General features: G+C 36.2%; 1 protein-coding gene across 7 annotated transcripts in view; it reads left to right on the plus strand.

Moving 5' to 3' along the window:
* Window positions 1–22,588, plus strand: part of STAG2 (stromal antigen 2) — a 138,355-nt gene extending 115,767 nt beyond the window's left edge. For 4 of the 7 annotated variants that reach the window (XM_043570617.1, XM_043570619.1, XM_043570618.1 and 1 more), the window contains 8 exons: window positions 1,886–2,034; window positions 3,537–3,665; window positions 7,899–8,122; window positions 11,124–11,313; window positions 11,404–11,514; window positions 14,519–14,645; window positions 15,842–15,919; window positions 20,661–22,588. In XM_043570617.1, coding sequence (XP_043426552.1) covers window positions 1,886–2,034; window positions 3,537–3,665; window positions 7,899–8,122; window positions 11,124–11,313; window positions 11,404–11,514; window positions 14,519–14,645; window positions 15,842–15,919; window positions 20,661–20,684 — 1,032 coding nt within the window. In that variant the 3' untranslated portion in view covers window positions 20,685–22,588. The remainder of the gene's footprint in view (window positions 1–1,885; window positions 2,035–3,536; window positions 3,666–7,898; window positions 8,123–11,123; window positions 11,314–11,403; window positions 11,515–14,518; window positions 14,646–15,841; window positions 15,920–20,660) is intronic. The other 3 variants (XM_043570621.1, XM_043570622.1, XM_043570623.1) reach the window with 1 other exon arrangement.
* Window positions 22,589–22,866: the final 278 nt, after the last annotated feature.

A 22,866-nucleotide genomic window follows, 5' to 3' on the forward strand; every position in this document is an offset into this window, starting at 1 on the left:
GAGAGAGAGGGAGACACAGAATTCAAAGCGGGCGTCAGGCTCTGAGCTGTCAGCACAAAGCCCAACGTGGGGCTCGAACCCGCAAAGTATACGATCATGACCTGAGCTGAATTCAGATGCTTAACCAGTTGAGCTGCCCAGGTGCCCCTGGATATTCTTTTATGTAAAAAAAATTTTTTATTTTAATGTTTATTTATTTTTGGCAGAGAGCATGAGTGGGGGAAGGGCAGAGAGAGAGGGAGACATAGAATCTGAAGCAGGCTCCAGGCTCTGAGCTGTCAGCACAGAGTCCGACGTGGGGCTCAAACTCACGAACCATGAGATCATGACCTGAGCCGAAGTTGGGCGCTCAACCGACTGAGCCACCCAGGCGCCCCTGGATATTCTTTATTAAAGTCAATAGAGGGGTCCCTGGGTGGCTCATTTGGTTAAGCGTCCGACTTGTTTTGGCTCGGGTCATGATCTCACAGTTTGTGAGTTTGAGCCCTACGTCATGTCTGTGCTGACAGTGTGGAGCCTGTTGGGATATTTTCCTTCCACCCCACCTCCCCCCAATCTCCTGCTCACGTGTGTGCTCTCTCTCTTCCTCTGTTTCTGAAAAATAAATATTGAAAAAACGTTAATGGAATTTAAAAGGATTTAAGGTTGACATGTAAGTAACTTTTCTTCTCTTATAAACCAATAGCTTCTCCCTGTAAAAAGTTTAGAAAATATAGGAACTAGAAAAAATACAATATCCTTGTTTTTCACCTAACAAATACATTTTTAGTTTTTAATAGCCTTCTTAGTCTTTTATGCCTATGTGAAACCTTAAGTTTTATAAAAAATTAAGCCATATTATGCATTCTATTTTGTAAGCCTGAATTTTTCATGTTAATAAAGCAATAACACTTTCATGCCATTACTTTCCTGTAATGTTTTATTTATTTTTGAGATAACACTTTCATGCCATTACTTTCCTGTAATGTTTTATTTATTTTTGAGAGAGTGCAAGTGGGGGAGGGACAGAGAGGGACAGAGGATCTGAAGCAGGCTCTGTGCTGACAGCAGTGAGCCTGATGTGGGGCTTGAACTCACAAACCGCACAATCACGACCTGAGCCAAAGTCTGACACTCAACCGACTGAGGCACCCAGGTGCCCCCTTTTTGAGCATTTTAAATGACTGTATAGTATTCCATTTTATACAAGGACCATAATTTAATCAATATCTCTCCTTATTTAGCGTTGAGGTCTTTTACTATCCTTGCCATTATAAATAACACCAAAACATTTTTGTACCTATGTATCGTGCACAGATACTATTATTCCTTTGAGTAAAGTCCAGTAATTAGAATTGTTTAGATAAAGGACATCAGACTTTTACAGTTTTCAATACAGATTGCTCTATAGAAAGGTTATCTTTCAATTATGTTTCTAGCAAGTCATAGTGCTTGTTGCATGATAGTCTTATCAGTAGTAGCCATTATTGAAAACCTTGGCCATTTGGTAGTTGAAAATTATATTTTGTTGTGCTTACTTATGATGGAAGTTCTTGATGTGAAGATTCATCATTTAAATGGGAAGTAACACATAGTTGCCTCATAATGGAGTGGGTTTCCTTTTTCTTTATATTTTTATATGCTGTTTTAATATCCAGTTAATTCCAGCAGAATAGAATTATACCATAATTAACCTAAAGAGTTCTTAATGTCAGTAACTCCCTCTAGTCTGAATGTATGAAGTACTGTAATTTTGGTCATTTCTATCATGTTCTTAAAAATCCATGTTTTAGAATAAAATACAATGCCTCATTTATGGATCATCTAAAGAATATGAGATCTTAAAAGATGTTAGTAATCTATACTTATTACAAAACTCTAACATGCTTGCTTTCTTCCCAAACAGCTTTTTAATGAAATGATACAGGAAAACGGCTATAATTTTGATAGATCATCCTCAACATTTAGCGGCATAAAAGAACTTGCTCGACGTTTTGCTTTAACTTTTGGACTCGATCAGTTGAAAACAAGGGAGGCCATTGCTATGCTACACAAGTAATCTCCAAATATTTTATTCAGCTCTCCTGTTTTTTAATCATGAAATTTTTTTGTATTTACTTCTTTTGTTTAGAATAACCAAATTCAATTGATGCTTTATAATTTTTTTTCCAAATCTGTGGCATATCTCCTTTCTTGAGAACCAGTAATAATGCTATCTCCATTAACACATGTATTGGGACTAAAACTTCTTTTATAGAAAGTCTTTGCTTTAATTAAAACAATACAAAAATCCTTATAAATTATGTGAAGAAAAGCAACACATATTCATCAGGTATTATAAAATCTCTTTTAATAGCTTTTATTATAATCTCACTGTTAGGTAGAGAAATTTTTGAGATTTGATTCAATTTTTCTCTTTCTGTGGTTCTGTTTTCTATTTTGTAGTGCTCTTTTCCCTTGTTTTGAGCCACAGCCTTCTTTCTGCCTGCATTTATTCTTTGCCCTTATCAAAATTGAAAATTATCTGACTTTATTTTAGTCATATATTTTAACATTCAATCATGCTTTTGAATAGGAGTATATTTTAGAGTTTTAACATAACCAGCACGTGGATAGTAATACGCTTTAACTTCTTAATTCTGGATGAAGAGCCTGGCCTTTGGGAATATCAAGAGGCTTGAACTCTCTTTCATGAAAGCTCTTTGTTTCATTTGTGTCTCTTTTACTCCTTGCTTACTTAGTTATAAATGTGTTAAATATCTCCCTACAGGTATTTTTCTTCTTTAAGTTAGTCCCATACCCCAGTTTTAACTCCCTCTCTCCTTTTACTTTGTTCTGAACATCTCAAATTCCTTTTTATGCCTTTCCGTAATATATTAGATGATAATTTTAGGTATTATTTAAGGACCACACATGTAGTGATTATTTTGAGAAAGTAATATATTATTTTCTTCTTGTAGTGGCCTTCCATTCCTTCCTCCCCAATTTCATCGGATTATTTTTTACACAGTTACATTTTTGATAGACTATAAGAATATAACATTGGGTTGTTGTCTTGATTAGAGGTATTTGTCACTAAATAAATATATTTAAAATGGGCCCTAAGTGAAATTAAATTTTGAAATTGACTCTTAAATGCAATGTTAGAAGTATTTTTTAAGAATATTTAAATTAGTTCTAAGCGTCATAGTAGGTCTCCTTATGTCTTGAAAAATACAGAATATATATTGATCATTACATGAGAGAATTTGGGCTGTTTTCTTTGGAGAAGAGATCCAAGAATGTAGATATACCAAACCACATTCAAAGTAATGCTAGCTGGTGTGTGTGTATTCCTCTGTGTGTTTTAGTTTTAAAATAACAGTGACATAAAATGTACATGTACTTGCTCATTCTCACACTATAGGCTCCTTATTCTCTTTATTCCTCAGATTAAATGCATGGCAGAGGAAACATCTTAATAGTGGAACGAAACTATATATAGAGAGAAATTTCCTTTCTGTGTTACTAAATTTCGTATTGTGACCCTTAAATGTTTTGTTTTTTTGTTGTTGCAGAGATGGCATAGAATTTGCTTTTAAAGAGCCTAACCCACAAGGAGAGAGCCATCCACCTTTAAATTTGGCATTTCTTGATATCTTGAGCGAATTTTCTTCTAAACTACTCCGACAAGACAAAAGAACGGTGTATGTATTTGCTAAAAATATTCTATTTATGTTTGTGTTGAAATTCTTGTGTGTTTTGTTTTGTTTTGGAGAGAGTGTGTGCGAATGGGAAAGTGGGGCAGAGAGAGGGAGAGAGAGAATCTTAAGCCTGGCGTGGAGCCCAGTGGGGGGCTCTGTCCCACAACCCTGGGATCATGACCTGAGCCAAAACCAAGAGTCAGAACCAAGAGAGCCACCCACGCATCTCTGTTCTGAAATTCTTAAAGATGAATTGTTACACTTGGTTTTTCTCCCTTCTGCACAGTTGTAGGATTACATTAATGCACAAAATACTTTATGCATCAAAAAATTCTACAGTTTAAGGATTATAACTGTATTTTATGCGTAATACTCCATTTTAATTCCTGTGTTGCCCTTCAGTGTAGTTGTGGCTTTAGAGTTGTTACTTGAATGCTTTATGTATTCTTATCTGCATTCTTCACCTTAACCTAATAGACAATAATATCAGTAATTCATCCAGGCTCATGTTAGTCTCTGTTGAGCTGTGACTACTCTGGAAAGTAGAAGTTTCCTTTTTATCTTTTTTGCTTTAACCGACTAGTCCTATACTCAGCAGACCAGTTAGACAGAATTCTTTTCTAGTGTGGTCTCTTAAAATGGTGACTCATATTCTAAGAGAGCCCAAGTGAAAATTCTCAAAATCCACTCCCCTCTTTGAGGTATAAAAGGGCAGAGGAATAAGAGTAACTCATAGTACCTCTTCTGAAAGTCTACCAGTATTTTGCACTGAAAGATTGTGTAGGTTTTACATGATTTTCTGAAGCAGACAAAACTAATCTCTTGTGGTAGAAATCACTGTAGTGGTTACTTTTAGGGTTGGGGGTGTTGAATGGGAAAAGGGACATAAGGTAATTTGTAGGATCGTGGGAATGTTCTTTATCTTCATAGATGTGTAGGTTACACGACTGCATTAATTTGCAAAATTGATCCAACTGTATTCTTAAGTTCTCTGCACTTTATTATATATAAATTTATCTCAATTAAAAATTACACTAGCACTATTAACCAGAGAAATCGAAATTATAAAACAATGAAAAATCATTTCTCACCTAGCAGATTAGCACAAATTAAGAAGTCTGATAGTGCAAAGTAGTGTCAAAGATGTGGAGAAGGAGACTTTTATCCATTGTTGGTGATAGCGTAAATTGATACAAGACCACTTTCTGAAGCTATTTGGCAGTGTCTAGTAACTTTTAATATTCTCCCTATCTCATGATCCAGTAATTCAGTTCATAGGTAGATACCCTAGAGAAACTTACACATGTGTACATGGAGAACCACAAAAGAATTTGACCAGTGCAGGTTTTGAATAGAGGAAAGGTCAAAACAACATCTATAATTAGAAAATGAGATCAATTGATTGTTATACAATAGGATGTCATAAGCAGTCAAAATGGTTAGATCTTTTCCAAAGTAAACATAATTTCTTAATCTCATTAAACACCCAGTCATTGTTCAAATTTCTAGTAGTCTCATGCCATAAATTACTTTTTTTTTTTTTTTTTTTTTTTTGAGACAGAGAGAGACAGAGCATGAACGGGGGAGGGGCAGAGAGAGAGGGAGACACAGAATCGGAAACAGGCTCCAGGCTCTGAGCCATCAGCCCAGAGCCCGACGCGGGGCTCGAACTCACGGACCGCGAGATCGTGACCTGGCTGAAGTCGGACGCTTAACCGACTGCGCCACCCAGGCGCCCCTGCCATAAATTACTTTTATTTGAGAGAGAGAGAGAGAGAGAGAGAGAGAGCATGAGTTAGGGGCAGAGAGAGAGGGAGAGAATCCCAAGTAGGCTCCACGCTGTCAGTGCAGAGCCTGATGCGGGGCTTGAACTCCCAAATCGTGAGATCATGATCTGAGCCAAAACCAAGAGTTGGACACTCAAGCAACTGAGCCACACAAGCGCCCCCAAATTGTAATATATTTAAAGTGTGCAGTATGATGATTTTGTATATTTTGAGAAGATTCCTCTGATCAAGTTAATTAACACGTCTGTCACCTCACATATTTACCTGTTTTTTTTGAGAATACTTAAATGCTCCTCTTTTAGCAAATTCCAATTATACAGTGTAATAATAATACACCAAATACACCATCATCAACTATAATCACCATGTTATACGTTACTCAGATGTCATCTTTAAAAGCTCTTTTCTCAACTTTACTGAGATATAGTTGACATACAACATTGTACAATTTTAAGGTGTACATTTTGATTTGATACGCTATATATTGGAAAATTATTAACACCATAGGATTAGCTGACACCACTCTTCCAAAAATGGTTAGATCTTTGAAATATAATTTTGAGTGTAAAAGTCAAAGTACAAAACTGCTATAATAGTTATAGACAAATATATATTAAAAATATATTATGATTTCACTCATGTGGAATTTAAGAAATGAAACAAAAATGATGGGGAAAGGCAAACCAAGAAACAGACTCTTAACTAGAGAGAACAAACTGACAGTTTCCAGAGGGTAGGTGAGTAAGGGGATTTATAGGGGATGGGGATTAAGGAAGGTACTTGTTATGATGGTACTTGTTATGATGAGCACCAGGTATTGTTGAATCCCTAAATTCTAAACCTGAAACTAATATTATACTGTATGTTAACTAACTGGAATTTAAATAAAAACTTGAGAAAAATATTTATTAAAAGTATTAAACATATGCATGGGGATGTTAAATAGCAAATTCAGGTTAGTAGTAAGCCTTTGTGGCAGGGAAGAGGACAAAGGGAAATAGCGTCAGGGAGGGCCCCTTATCTGGAATGTTCATTTAAGCTATGTGGTGGATACGTAGCTGTAAATCTTTCTACCAGTGAGTATATTTTGGCCCAAGCTCCATATCTTGCTGCAGATTGGTAACAGTTTTCAGAATGATGGCCAGTTGATAGTCTACACTTTGAGGAGTACTGTACTACTCTGTATACCTGAAATATAATTAATAAATAGTGAACTAACCCCAAGCAGTATCTTTGTAACTGATTCCTCCTATCCTTTGTCTTTAATGGTGTTTAAAACTGGTGATTTTGAATTGATTCGAATTAGTCATTATTGTGACAGCAGATTATTTGGGTTACACATTATAGTTAGTTGACAAAAATTGTGTTCATGTATTTGAAGCATAATTTAGACAATAAAGCACTGAACTCTTAGTGTCAAAAGTCTGGGAATTTGAGGGGCACCTGGGTGGCTCAGTCGGTTAAGCATCTGACTTCGGCTCAGGTCATGATCTTGTGGTTTGTGAGTTGGAGCCCCGCATCGGGCTCTGTGCTGACAGCTCAGAGCCTGGAGCCTGCTTCTGATTCTGTGTCTCCCTGTCTCTGCCCTCCTCTGCTCACGCTTTGTCTCTCTTTCTCTCAAAAATAAATAAACATTTTAAAAAGTCTGGGATTTGAATCCTGGTTCTGTTGCTTTCTCATTCTTATCCTTTGCTTCCTCATCTGTCAAGTAAGGAGAATATCTCCCTCACAGGACTATGAGACTAAAGTTAAAGAACCCAAGAATAAAATGCCTAACACATAATGTTGTCACACAAATGTTAGTTGAATTGTTATTGCTATATTACACATAAGCCACGGAATCCTCATGATACTTGGATCCATGGGTAAAGGTATGACTTCCATCAGGCTGCAGATAGAGGCCATAGTTTTTTCATCTTTGTACCAATCCCCAGTGCTGAGGACATAGTGACATAGTGGATGCTTGACAAATACTAAGCTGAAATGCTCTGGATTATTTTATTTAATGAAGAATCTTGATAGAGACAAAATACCTTGTCTCTGTACCGATGAGGCTGAGATTGAATCATGAAGTAATGTGTCCCTGCATGTACAGCTAGGGCTTGGTGGAACTGGGACTAGAACCCAAATTTGTGTGATTTTCAATCCAGTTCTCTTTCCAGAAATATTATTTGGTTCTCCTAGCAGAAGACCTGTAAAGTTAGGATAGAACAGAAAGAAACATAATGGAAAAGAAAACACTAAAATCCTTCAGTTGTTACTGTGTGTTTTGAGGAAATGTTTGTTTCATTCTAATTTACTTTTTGTTTAAGTCTAATTAAATCATTGACTTCCATATGGTATGTGAGCCTTAAGATTATTAGGAGGAATAAATAAAAATTGGCGGGGGGGGGGGGGAAACTATGGCAGTTTTATGTATCAAAGCTAATGGTTTCTACTTCTTTTTAAGGTATGTTTACTTGGAAAAGTTCATGACCTTTCAGATGTCACTCCGAAGAGAAGATGTGTGGCTTCCACTGATGTCTTACCGAAATTCTTTGCTAGCTGGTGGTGATGATGACACCATGTCAGTCATTAGTGGTATCAGCAGTCGAGGGTCAACTGTGCGGAGTAAAAAATCAAAACCATCTACAGGAAAACGGAAAGTGGTTGAAGGCATGCAACTTTCACTCAGTAAGAATATAGTTGATTCTCTTTATACGTATCCCTTATGTTTACCAACAGAATTGTCATTAGGTTCAACCTTAGTGTTAAATTTGAGCTATGTGCTGTTAAATAATACCTTGTACAGTACAGTGTGTCTAGTTACGTGTAAGTTTAGCGTTTTAAGCATTTAATATACATAAATTCAGTTCTCATAACTCTTTAGGTACATCCTCATTTTTCAGATGAGAAAACTAGTAGAGTGGCTTGGTTAAGTAACTTAACCTGGGGTCATACAATTATTTAGTACCCAGGCAATCTTACTCCAGAACCCCTGCTTTTTTTTTTAATTAAAAAAAATTTTTTTTTTAATTTTGGAGAGAGAGCACAAACTGGGGGGATGGGCAGAGGAAGAAAGAGAGAAAATCCTAAGTGGACTCCACGCTCAGCGTGGAGCCTGACATGGGGCTCAAGCCACGACCCTGGGATCATGACCTGAGCCGAAATCGAGAGTTGGATGCTCAACTGACTGAGCCACCCAGGTGCCCCTAGAACCCATGCTTTTTAATCACTGTGCTACACTGTATATGCATGGGGATATGGACTAAGTATTACAGAGCTAATGTTACCTAAGAAACCAGATTATTTAAGTGTGGAGCAACAAATTCAGAGAGGTTCTGACTTTGAGTTTCTGTGAAGAGGTCATTTATCATGAGGAACTTGGTATAGATACAAATTTCCATCTGGAATCTTAGAAATAAGAATACATTATGGTGCTTGAATCTCTTGGACTCCTAGCACTGTAGGGCTGGTTCATAATGGGCCTGGGGACTTTTTCCCTCTCCTTCGGAACCTTTAAACAAATTAGTGGAGTTGCCAAAGTTTGTTCCAGTTATTGCTGAATAACAAACTACCCCAAAACTTAGGACATATAAGGGACATGGTGTCTGTCTGATGCTTCAGCTAGGAAGACTCAAAGACTGGTGACAAATCCTATGGAGGCACCGTCACTTATAGATAGTATCTGGTGCTAGCTATCACCTTGGACTTTAACTGTCTTGTCTGCCAGAACGCCTACGTGTGACCTCTCCATGTGGCTGTTTGGCTTTCTCACAGTATGTGACTGGGCTTTAAGAGCAAGTGTCTGAGGAGACACAGGAAGTAGAAGCTGCCAGTTTTTTAAGGCCAGAAAGTGGCATAGCATATTCTGTTGACCAAGCGTATTCCACCATATTCTCTTGACCAAGCAGTCAGAGCCCAGCTTCAAGGGGATGGAACATAAATCTTCCACCTCTTAATGTGAGGAGTGTCAAAGATTTGGGGGCCGTATTTTCTAATTGCCACATAATTCTTCAGCCATCGTCAGGTATATAGTGTTCAGTACTTGGTTGTCTGTGGATTAATGGTTGTATCTTTTGTCCAGTAGTAGAAACGCATGAACTTACAACTGGTACCCTTAGATCTAGACTTGGTTGGTTATACAGTTCCAATGTCTTGGTCTGTGGGGAAATCTCTTGTACAGTGTTCCTGACCAGTTAAAATAGGGTTAGTGGTTTATAGGAAGTTAAAATAATTTTTTTAAGTAGAAAAATTATCCAATTAAAAGATGATATATCCTGCATATCACTACAAGTTTTTCTCATCTGAACAAATAGTAGTTAACAGCTTAATGCCAAGCCATCAGATCTCTCCTTTTCTATAGACTACATGGAGCACAAATGAATTGGTATTTATATAACATCTTGAGGGTAGATGATCAAACCAGATAGTTCAACTTTTACAGAAAGAGTCAATACTCTTTAACAGATTTTTGGAGAAAGCCATAGAAATTGGGGCATTAGTAGCTTGGAAGGATGACTACTGATAGATTGTCCAGATCAGTGCAATTTTGAAGAGAGAATTGGAGCCTGACACAGTAGAACTTAAGGTGTCATGTAATTATATTGCAGATTGTGAAATTTTACATCTAATCTATTTGTTACTAGGGCATTAGCTACTAGTACATTTTTCTTTCCACTCTTTTCTTAAAAACACCTCTGTATGCACATGTGTAATTTTCTAATAAAACCGTTTTCCTGCAAATTCCTGTTCAGTCCGTCCTCAAGTGCTACAATTTCACCTCCCAAATCAGTGATTTAAAAAAAATTACTATGAATTCAGTAACACTTGCATGTGAATTTGTCTTTTGTTAATCATGGCAGCATCTACAGATTTGAAAACAAAGAGCTTTTGCAGGTGTGAAATCTAGTGTTGTTAGTCCAGTATATGGATTTGTGCTCCCCTTGGAGTTGGCGAGCATCCTATAAACTAGGAATCATTCTTCCATTGTCTCCGTTTCTCTTCCCACCTAGCCTCCTAACTAGCTCGTGTGCTCACTAGTCCTCATGTTCCTCAGTCTGCCTTCTACACTGCCACCACATACTTTGATTAAGACCCGTAACTGAACCACATTGCTTCCCTTCCATAAAACTTCAGTGGTCATTCCTGTCACCTTAGCACAGCTTGTAAGACTTGCTGCAAATTGGTTCCTGCCTCTTTATCCAGCCTTACCTTTTGCCACTTGCCCTAGGAGTACCAAACTCTTAGTCTGAACCATATGAAATTGCCGTCTTTGCAGGTCAAAACCTGCTGAATGTCAGCAAGTTAGTATGGTTCAGTCATTGTAGTTTCGTGCCTCAGTGTTTTTGTGTTTTTGTTTATGTTCTTCCCCCTGCCTGGCAAATGTCACGGTTGGCGCAGTATCTACTATAGTTAGAAGTCACTTTTGGGTAGTTGGCTCTGATCCTTTTCATTGCTCCCATTCCACCTGTGCTCCCCTCTCTTGTAGCACTTACACCGTGTTGTCATTGTGTGTGTTTTCTTTGTCTCCAAGGACAGGGACTGCACTTTACATACCTTGGTGTATCCCCCTGTTTCAAGCACTAGCATGGGAAAAACAGCCAGTTATTTGTTGAACTGAACAGGTTATGTGAGACATTTCGTTCGTCAAAATTAGTTACTGAACTTTATTGCCATCAATTTTCTCATTTAGCTGAAGAAAGCAGTAGTAGTGACAGTATGTGGTTAAGCAGAGAACAAACACTGCACACCCCAGTTATGATGCAGACACCACAACTCACCTCAACGATTATGAGAGAGCCCAAAAGATTACGACCTGAGGATAGCTTCATGAGCGTCTATCCAATGCAGACTGAACATCATCAAACTCCTCTTGATTATAAGTAAGTACATTTGATTATTTTCTGTACTATAACTTTATTAATTATATAGAAAAAAGTTAAGTTAAAAGAAGAATAAAATTCTCCTTGAAGCACGCAGGTAACATGGATGTTAGCTCAAAGACAACACGAGGAAGCAAGGCAACAGCAGGAGAGAGCAGCAATGAGCTATGTTAAACTGCGAACTAATCTCCAGCATGCCATGTAAGTGAGAGTGCCTTATTGTCTGAGTCTAGGAAGTTCACTAATTCATTTTCACATATTTTAATGTGTGCCTTACCTAAAAATTTCAGCAAACTCTAGAGTAAGCTGAAATAATCAAGGAACTAAAAATTGGTCTTTCCAACAGAAGAAAACTTCCAAAGTTAAATATTCACTAGTTAGTTAAAGGGCCAATCTTAGGTTGATCTGTTGGAAAAGGTTAAATTTGAATCCTTGTTTATTTTGGTACACAGAATTATAGCTTAAAAATTCAGTTTTGTTACATCTTAATTGATTCCCCAGCTTAGTTCAGGCCCTCATCCCTCATCTGAACCATTGTATTAGCTTTCTAACTTGTTTCTTTCCCTCAAATCTCCCATTTATCCTCTCACCAGACTCCTCCCCTCACTCCCCCCCACCACTCCATCATTCAACTACCATCAAAAATGACTATTGTAGAATAAGAATCTGGTCATGTAACTCTTTGACTTAAAACCTTTCCATGGCTCCCCATTGCCTACAGGATAAAGTCCAAACTCCTTAGCTCATGGCATGCAAGATCTTTCAAAACATATGCCCCCTGCCTACATACTAGTATGATACCCCCCATTCCTTGGCAGGTGGTAAAAGCACTGTGAAAGAATAAGCTCGGGTGTCACCTTAAGTGAAGCTGTGGTCATCTGTGCTCCCATAGCACTCTGTGTATTCATATTTCTTACAGCACTTACCACATTGTACTGTAATTGTTTACGAATTTGTCCCTTTCTCTAGACTGTGAGCTCCTTAAGGGCAGGGACCACTTTCATTGCCTGTTGGTGCTTGGCACATAAAACGTGCTAAGCAAATGTTCGTTGAATGAATAAATGTCCAATGCAAAAAAAAAAATTGTAGTATAACTTATAAATACTTTGTTTTTACTGGAATCTGTATGAGGGTTTTATGAATCTTTATTAGCTTTGGCTCCAGAAGAAATGGCAGAAAATCAGTCTTTAGATGATTGGTACAAAGGGAAGATATGATGATTCTGATTATTTAAGTTTTGAGTTTGAAAGTTTTGTATTTGTAACATAATGTGGTATATGTTTTAATACTGGGAGATAGTAATTGTTACTTCTTTTTAAAATTAATGTTTTGTTTCATTTTGTTTTTAAATGATGAGAACTTCACCTGTTTTTCTTGAGAAGTGATCACTTATCACATGCTTGGTAACCTATTAGAATTCACCTTAGTTATGGCCTTAGGAACCTCTACAGTTAGGTACACTCTATCACATGTATAGATTCTGATCCTGACTTGGCTGATAGGGTCATCATCTATACTATGACTTGGTTCTGCCCTCTGTTCTCTTTTCCCGTGGCCACATTCCCCTTAATATGTTCTTGTTTCATGCTGGATTCAATAGCTAATTTCCTAGCTTCCAACCAGTCACCAGTTCAGACATTCTGGAATTCTACCGTACAGTCATTTGGTCCTTATCTCTCCCCCTGAAAGTTTTCTGCCAGTCTCTAAGATCTTCCGTAGCAGCTCATTACTCAGTGCCATTTATCATTATTCTTTTATTTGAAGTTTGTTTTAATTCCTGTTGAACTTCCCCAGCTGACTGTAAGAGATTATCTCATTTAAATAATTATTACCGTAGGAGTCTTGGTTGTGGTGCCATAAGTAGTCTGTTGCCTGAAACTTTAAAATATTTTTGTTTTACAATGATTTCTCTGTAACGGCATCTGCTCTACAACTGGAAATACTTCCAAATTATCTCTTTGTTTTTTTTTATAGTTTATATCACATGTATCTTCCTTATATTCCAAATGAGATGCACAATAGATTTCTGGTTTTCTATAATATGATTCACATATTTCCTTCACAGTTGCCTTTACCAGATACAATAAAATTGTCATTTAACTGTCCAGAACTCTTAGAAAATAGGAACCATTGTCAACATATTTCTCCAGGTAGCCTGGATGAGACATCATGCCTTGCTATCTTTATATTATTTTTAAAGACTCAACATAAGTTGTGTAAATTGTAAGTGAATAATTGATTTTGGTGATGGTGGGAATTTTTAAATGAGTGAGAAAAGAAGGAAATATTGGCCAAACTGGGGAACTACTTGCCTTCAGTTTTGCTCTTATGTTGACTCCTCTATGCTGGTCTGGGCTAATTTGTGAACTTGACATTTGAGTTTATTCCTTGTGATTATGTGATAACATACAGAATTTTTGGTCTTAAGTTTTTATTTTACTTTTCTATATATGTCTTAGTTTTGATTTTTGTAGGACAGAGAATCCAAGTTTCAGCATAAATGTTACTTATTTCTTCCTGAAGCAGAATTAATCTCTTCTTTCAGTAATCTTTTATAGCCCTTGGTACATGATTCTCTTGCAATATTTGCCACATTTTGTTACAGTTAATTATTTCTGTTTTCCTGTAGTAGACTGTGAGCTCCTTGAGGGCAGGAACCATGTCTTATTTCTCCTTTTTTGTTTTGCTTGCATCCATAGGCTATAAAAGAAGCCTGACATGTAGTAGGCACTATGTGAATGAATGAGTGAGTGCCTGGTACACATTAAGTACTGAGTGAATTCGAGTGAGTGATGGGTAAAGTTACTGTATATTAGTGAAAAATATCTGTGTTCTGAAAATGTCATTTCTATGGTCTCTGTTTTATATTTGTTTATTAATTTGTACCCTGCCTACTTTCACAAAGGATTTGAGGTATCTTGTCCCCATGTGGGAAATTCTCATTGAACTTTTATATGGGATATCAGAACTATCAAGCTAAATGTATTGAAGTAATGTAGAATAAACAACTCCTTAGCATTTTTAGACCAGTGAACATTGGGGTTTTGACATCATTGATGACATGATCAATGCCTAATCATTTTCCCTGACCTTTAATTCCATCATTTTCCATTACACTTCAATATAGAGAGCTACATAGTTGCTGCCAGCATATTAATAGTCACAACATTGGTTCGGATCTTGACCTTGTTTTATATTTCTCTAGTCGGCGTGGTACAAGCCTAATGGAAGATGATGAAGAGCCAATTGTTGAAGATGTTATGATGTCCTCAGAAGGGAGGATTGAAGATCTTAACGAGGGAATGGATTTTGACACCATGGATATAGACTTGGTAAGAAACTTAATGATTTCTGTATGATTTTCATTTAATATCCTTTGGAAGTTAAGTTGGAATTAGAGGAAATACCTGCCATGAAAAGTAAGTTTTGGAGAAAGATTAAATAAAATAGTTGCTAGGTGTTTAGGTATATGAGAAGGGATTGGGGAGAGGGTGAGGTTGATGAGGCTGTTAACTCTTAGTTTAAGATGGCAGATTTTCAGATTAATTTAAGAATATATCGATTTAAAGACTACATTTTGCTTACTATTATACTAAGTATCATATCACCTTATCATTTTCCATTTATTTGCCATTATCAAAACAATACATTAGTAATTTGATACTACCCTGGTATTGAGACTTAAACTTGGAAATTAAATACATATATAAGGATATATTCTTTATTATATCATATGTGATTAGGGCTTTATCATACATAAAATGCTTCTGCATTATTTCATCTTGCCACATACCTCATTCAGCTTTGTGAGGTAGGCTGGGAGGATTGAGGATATTGAAACTTAAGGCAATTAGCCCATCCAAGGAGATGAAACTAAGAAACAATAATGCTGAGACTTAATAAACTAGGTCTTCTGATTCTATTTCTTAGTATACTATGCTGTGTTCTCCTTCAAAGGAAGAAATCAGTTACCATGGGTTCTCTTCAGAGTTGTGTAATGCGGCGTCTTTAAAGGAAAATGATTTGAGGGGCGCCTGGGTGGTTCTGATGGTTAAGCATCCGACTCTTGATTTCAGCTCAGGTCATGATCTCACAGTTTGTGAGATAGAGTCTGCGCTGTCGGCGCAGAGGGTGCTTGGGATTTTCTCCCTCTCCCTCTCTCTCTGCCCCTCCCCCTCCCCTCTCTCTCTCTCTCTCTCTCTCTCTCTCTCTCTCTCTCTCTCTCTTCTAAATAAATAATAAAAAATAATAGTAAAGGAAAATGATTTGAGAGAGGCATTTTTTAAAAGTAAAACAAAAAAAGTGAGTTTTCTAGCTTTCATCTTTCAGAATAATTATTTGTGAATGATTTGCTTTTGTATTTTTATGCATTCTGTAGTTTTAATATACAGTATTTAAAATATTGTAACGTACACTTGCAATTATATATGTCATGTGAGCACTTAATGATAATTTCAATATTTTCAGCTGCTATCTGGTTTATAGATAGAGTGATTGTCAACTCTCTTCCTTTTCTTTTTTTCCTTAGCCACCATCAAAGAACAGACGAGAAAGAACAGAACTGAAACCCGATTTCTTTGATCCAGCTTCAATTATGGATGAATCAGTACGTTCCATTTAAATGTACCCCAGGATTGCAAAATCAAAAGTACAGGCAATCCCTAAGTTTGAGATTGAAGAGCTGGGACAGCACGTTGAAAATGGATAAAAACAGTTGGACAGGAGAAATAGAGGCAGACAGAAGGGATTTCAGGAGGAAGGGGGGGTTGGTGATACAGTGGTGGGACAGATTTAAAAGTACCCTTGAATCCTTGGCCAGCTGGGACTTAAGTATTATGTTCAGGAATTTGGACTCTTTCTGTAGGCTTGAGTTACCCATCCAAGGATGTTGAATGAGGGAATGGCATGATCAGAATTGTGTTTCAGAAATATTTCCTTGGCATTTATGGATGGATAGGATGAATGAGAAACCATAATCATAATATGAAGACATAGTAAGACATAGAACTTGAATAAACTTTGATAATAAAGAGAAGGGGAAAGAGACTGGTTATTGTTAGGTATTCTCACTGTGTCTTAAGTACCTCTCATATTTGTCCCCACTGCCATATCGTCCCCAACAGTGCCTTGGTACAAGTCCACTTCAGTTTTTACTTGGCCTGTTGCAAGTAGCCTTTAGACTGCCTCTTGCTGCCACTGCTTTATATTTCCTTTTATATTTCTCCTTTATATTTCTCTTGTGGTCACCTTCCTAAAATGCAAATCTGGTTCTCTCCCTCATAACTTCAGGGCCTTTCATTGATTTTTTCCCCCCCATTGCCATTAAGAAAAAATTTTGGATCCTCAGCATGACAAACAAAAATTTTTGGGTTCTTGCTCCCTCACCAACTTAACCTTGACTTTTTCCTTACATGTATCCTGCTCTCCAGCCATACCAAGTCTTATAGTTCCTCCCATACACACCATGCTCTTTCATGACACCATGACTTTGTATAAGCTTTTCTCTCTGCCAGAATTGCCCCTGTCCTTTTTCTCCTAGTGAATTCATCCTTTAATAGTTCTGACATTACCTATGAAGTTTTTGCTGACCCCTCCAGATAAATGCCTTTTTTGGGGGGCTCTTGTACCACTTTGTGTACATTTTTAATTTGGTAATTACCACACCTGTGTAGTGAAATAGGATATTACATTTCGCTCAGTAGGCCTAACGCCAGGCAGTGATGATTTTATTCATTTTGAGTTCTGCCCAGCATAATAGGTGTTTAGTTTTGTCAAATGAATAAATCTGTTAAGTCCCCTTCCATCTCATTTTTTATCGTCTACCCATTTGTGCTCCTTCCTCCTAACCCTTACTACCGCAGGCGACCATCCTCTGAGTCCTGCCTTCTGTGCCCCAATTTCTGCTGTTCTCTCCTAGCCCTTCCTCACCTGAGAATCTGCTTCAGATAGTTCTTGGGAAAATTTTAACAAACTAGCTCACACCAACAGACTAGATTAATAAGGCCAGTTACCTGAGTCAGGACACACCGTCACAGAGCAGCAGGTGTAGGAATCTTTGGATAAGCCACCTCGATGTCCTTTAAATCAGTGTTTCTTGTCTCTGGTGCACATATGAATCATCTGGAGATCTTATTCAACTATAGATCTGCTTCAGTTGGTCTGCAGTGTGGCCTGAGATTCTGCATCTCACAAGTGCTGTTGATGCTTCTGCTGACCATACTTTCAATAGCATAAGTGAGCTAGGCCTACCTATAAGTCTATAGTTTCAAGTGCATTTTGAAGTGTACGGTTCCCTGATAATCCAGGGATATGTATCTTCAGTTTGTTAAATAAAATGTGAAGGTGGTGACTGTGATGAGGACTAAAAGAATCTTTTCAAGCAGTTATAATGAAATGCATTAATCTAACAATTTATTGGGCTGGACTTTGGTGCTAAAATGAGTTTGATGTTCTCCCTGCCCTCCAGGAGTTTGTATTCTAGTTCACAGTGACTATCCCTTTGAAGTGAAAGGGACAGAGCTAGTATTTGAGAGCATAATGTGCCTGATGCTGTGCTAGGCATGATTTAGATGGATTCTCTCAGCTACCGTGTGAGAAAGGTGGTAGGACCTCATTTTTACACTCAAGCAAATTTGGGACTGAAGAAATGGTTCATCGGCTTGTTCAGTCTTACAACTCTAGTGCCAGAGTAGTAATTTGATGAGAGTTCCTTTTGATTTAAAAAATCTCATGCTGTCTCTGCTGTTGTACTTTCCAGAACTAAAATCAGACATCATTTAGAAGAAACACCAAGAACATAATTTAGAAATTGGAATGATTAACTGTAGTTGATAAGGGCAGTTAGAGATCTCTTATTTTTTCATGTGTTCACCTAAAGTGAGCCTAAAGGTTTGCAAAAAGGTGTTCTTCACTTGAGATTACTAAAATAATGAAACAGCAATGTAAACCATACGTATATATTTTTGGCAACTTATAGAGAAACTACAAGCTGAGTGAAGCCAGATAGGAACCTAATAATTACTTGTTACTTATAGGATTTTTTTTTTGGCATTCTTGTGTCTTGTTGAATAGGTAATGTTATAACTAAGAGGATAGTAGTTGAGCTGTTTCCACTAAAATTAGGAAAATGAGCACATGCATCTGTTTCTGTAGTTTTATAGTGTTACCACATGATGGCAGCAGTCACATAACTGAGTGGCCAGTAATCTTTCAAGGTTCAGTTATCTTTGACCATATAAATGTATGTATATTTATATATATGTTTAAGTTAATATATGTATTAAGTTGATACTAATTTATCTTAAAATATACATTAAACTTTACCTCATATTGTCTCAACAATAACTTAAGAAATAGAATAATAGAAATTTTTAAATGTAAAAATCTGTGTTTGCCTTTATGCAATAGCTTACATCTGTTTTTAACTCAAGCCTGTGATAAGTGAGTCATCAAAACAATAGTAAAATTGAGACTTAAATCCTTATACCCAGTTCTAAGATTCTCTTCTTCTAAGTAAAATAACGAAAATATCCTGTATAGATGCTTTATTACTAAATACATCCTAAACAGTCTTTTGTACCATGATATTCACAAGATTCAGAAGTGGTAGCATCAAAACTGAGCGGCTCGGTTTGGGTTGCATATACACAAGATTTTGCACTTACGGTTTAGTGAGTTGTATGTCTGGAAGCGGTGTTGGTTTATTTCATTGTGCCAGTAGTCGCTCTCTGCTACTAGTGGGTCATTATTGCCACGACACACTAAAGCTTGCTGTTTATACTTTTTAAAGATATGCTTAAGTGTTTATTAATGTTAACATCAGAAACAGATGTTTGTTAGCACAAAAAGAGAATAAGTATCATTGGTGTCATTCTTCTATGTTAAGATTCTCATATTAGAATTATCTGTAGTATAAAATTGGTAAAAGAAGTGTTCAGTCTAATGGAGCTAACTTTGTGTTCTTATAGAAGAATCTACTTACAACCTAATCTGTACAAAAGCAAAAAAATAAATGTTCACATGATTTCTAGTTAGGCATTCTGGAAAGAACGTGAGTTCATCTTCATGCCATACTCTACACTAAGAGTTGCCAGTAAGATTTATCCTTCAATTCATCAGACGTTTCCTTACCCAAAGTCACAGAGTATTATGGCTAGAAGGGACCTTTAAACATCATGTAGGCTTCTTTGGTGGAAATACTCTAACCACCCGAACTCTGACTCTAGCCAAAAAAGGAGAATCCTAAACTTTATTGGAGGGTCGGGGGGAATAAGGGGTGAGCAGTGGTGGTGGTTTTGGTGAATGACAGGTAAGAAGTGGGGTGCATTTTATCCTCTTTGTTCACGTTACTGGGAATTCCAAATACTTTACTTGATAATTCATTATAAGGAGGCTGCAGTCAGATAGATACTTGTTTCCTGGTCTGGAAACACTCACTTCCTTCAAGTGAGTACTGAACAAGTACTGAGTTCAGTAACTTTTTTAAAAATGATTTTTCACTTACAAGTAAGAACCCTGTAATCCCAATCTTAGCTCATTATAGTATTTAAAAATACTCCTTAATTGTCCTAGTAAATGCTGGAATTTTAGTAGAATAGCCTAACTTTTAGTATATGTAGCTAAAAAGTTATGTCTTGTTTTTGTTTGATGAACAAGAGAGAGTTGGCTCCATTCATCATATGCTTTTACTTTTTTCAGTTAGTGACAAGTAATTATTAGATTTTACCTTTCTTTTCCCAACTGGAGTGGTATAAAAAAAGCATCAGTGTAAGTTACTTTGCCCAAATTTCACATTACTTATTAAAATTTGTAGTTCTGTTCATTGACTTGGACTAGATTTTCTGGATTTTCTACATACTTGTATTCTTCTTGAATATTTTTAGTCCGTGTGTTCAAATGCCTTTTTAAAAGCAATACCCACTTCACAGTGCAAATACCAAGTCTGCAAGACATTCTTAAGCTCTTTCCAATGAGCCTGTGCCAGAAGTATATGTAAAGAAGCACATTCATTTGTCCATTCAACAAATGTTGAGTGCCTGTGTGTTCAGGGCATTATCTAGGCATCAACGGTGTGAATAAACCTATACATGAGACATGGTCCCTGCTCTTAGTTATATGTGTGAGGTAAGTAGCATCTTGAGTAGGCCTGATGTTGTTACTTCATTACATATTTATGGTCGTTTCAATTTTAGAATTCAAGATCTGAAGGGAGGGGAATTTTTCAAAGTGGTTTTATTAGCATATTATTAAACTTAGTATTATCAAATATTAATGTAACATATACAGATCTGTTTTACAAAGAAATGAATGACAATTTTAACAAGATTTTTTTTCTTCTCTCTCATTAGGTTCTTGGGGTGTCAATGTTTTAATACCAGTACACAATTAAATCTGTGGTGAAGTCATTTTCTAAGTGGAAGAGGAAGTTTTAAAATAAAGTGTGGTAGATACAGTGAAATTCTGTACAGATTTTTCTCTAAGGAGAATATGACATGCTTACGCTTACCAAGATCAAGTGCATTGAGGGGCAGTTTTGTTTGCCTGAAAAAAGTAAAGGACAAGTAAACAATTTGATGATAAGCTACAGTTTTTCTTAGAAAGTAAATATTTTATTTATGCGCTGTTAGTTGGCTTTTGAATCAATTATTTCATGCTTTTTTTAAAGAAAATATAACAATCTAAAGAGGCATTTGGTACAGACATGAATCCTCTCACATTTATTTACTGGGTGTACTAAGTAATGATGACCTCTGCTGGATTTCTGTTTACATCCAAGAAACAAAGTTAAGGATGAATTTATTCCCCTGCCCTGAAATTATAGGATAGAATTGTTTTTAGCATTCTAAATTTAAATGCTTAAAACATCAATCAACAAAGCTTTCTTTTAAATATTGTAATTGTGGAGAAAAGTAAACTTATAAGCAGAACTTTTACAATTTTTTCATCTAAAATGTATTTTAAGATATTTTTAAAATCCAAGAGCTTCTCTATACTTTTCAGAAATATCCAGATGCAGTGAACTGCCAGAAGGTAACCAGTCTCAAACATGCTTATCCCATTATCAGCCCTGAAAGTTTGCTTGTCCTTTAAGATAAAAATGTAATGTTGTGATATTCCTTCCAGTAGTGCCACTGTATTTTGTCTCCAAATAAAAGAAGCTTATTGTAGTATGTTTGCAGAAAAATTCTAAACAAAAATTATACAGCTTATTAGAGTGTGGGAATAGGGATCTAAATTTTAAATAAAATTATATATATATATAAATTGGTGCTGATTTTATAATTGCGCAGTTTGTTTAGTTTTTTCTTACTTTTAAATTCCAACTTAAAATTATGAGGTTTCAGAAATATATTGAAAGTTTAACAATGTTTAAAAATAGAAAAGCATGAGTGTTCATGCTTTAAAATGATTTTTAAATTTGTATTTTATATTGTTTTATCTATCTGTCTTTGCAAGCAGTCTTCAGGTTAAAGATACTTCTAACAGGTTACAGTACATTTCCTCTGTATGTAAATTAGATGGGATAATAGAATTCATAACCCATAATATTCTTTGAAAGCTAAGCTTTAAACTTCATTTTATGTCCTTTCACAAATAAATTAGTTTAAAACAGAAAGTGGCTACTTGCCATTTTGACATCAACTCATTTTGCGAGGCTTAGGCAGCTAGACATCGTTTAAAACAAAATATTAACTTATATTACATGTATATCTATCTTTTGTCAGTCGTCTCTCAGTTCTTGAGGTATATTATTTTAATCATTCCATGCCTTAATATGCTTGCAATACGAGAATATCTTCAGATGGGTGAATACCAAAAGGCTTCCAGTTCTTAGAGTCAGAAATCAACAAGCATTGGGCTGTGGTAGCCAAAAACCATAGGTTAGCTAAAAGATCATGATACAGTACAATTGTTTTATTAAATCATGATTAATAACAAATGAAACCAGACTTGTCTAAACAGATTTTCCATCTACAAATATTGTTATGTGCAAAAAGTACTGCCTATGTTGTTTTTCACACCACTGCATTTACTAGAACTGCTGAGAGGACTGTATATATGATTTTAAACCTAAGTTGATTTTGTTTCTCACTCTTGAAAGGAGTACTTCTTTGTGAAAGCAGTTCTTACAGCTTTGTTTTCAACCAGCTAAAAATGTTTTATATATTACTCTAACCTGTTGTCCTCCACATTCTATTGTCCTAATTGTACTGTTTTCTGATTTGTATTTATGTCTTGAGACAGTAACTTTTTGAATAAAAATAAACCTACAGTATGTTGTATGTTTTATCTTTTATAATTAAAGGAGGAGGGTGGCTATAAATGGCTTAGAAAACATATCCATCATCACAGACTTTAACATGTGTCGGTGAGGTTAATTTATAGAGAACATTGCCATTTTATATTTTTAATAAATCATGTATTTTTAAATGAGACTAAATCCCTAATTGGGTTATTACTTTAAAATAGAAACTTGTGACCATTGTTACTTTAATTTTTTTTTGGTATGGGTTAAACGCTCTTTAAAATGTCTGCATTATTTATCCAGGATAC

The sequence above is a fragment of the Prionailurus bengalensis genome, chromosome X, assembly GCF_016509475.1.
Source record: "Prionailurus bengalensis isolate Pbe53 chromosome X, Fcat_Pben_1.1_paternal_pri, whole genome shotgun sequence".
NCBI classification, from domain to species: Eukaryota; Metazoa; Chordata; class Mammalia; order Carnivora; family Felidae; genus Prionailurus; species Prionailurus bengalensis.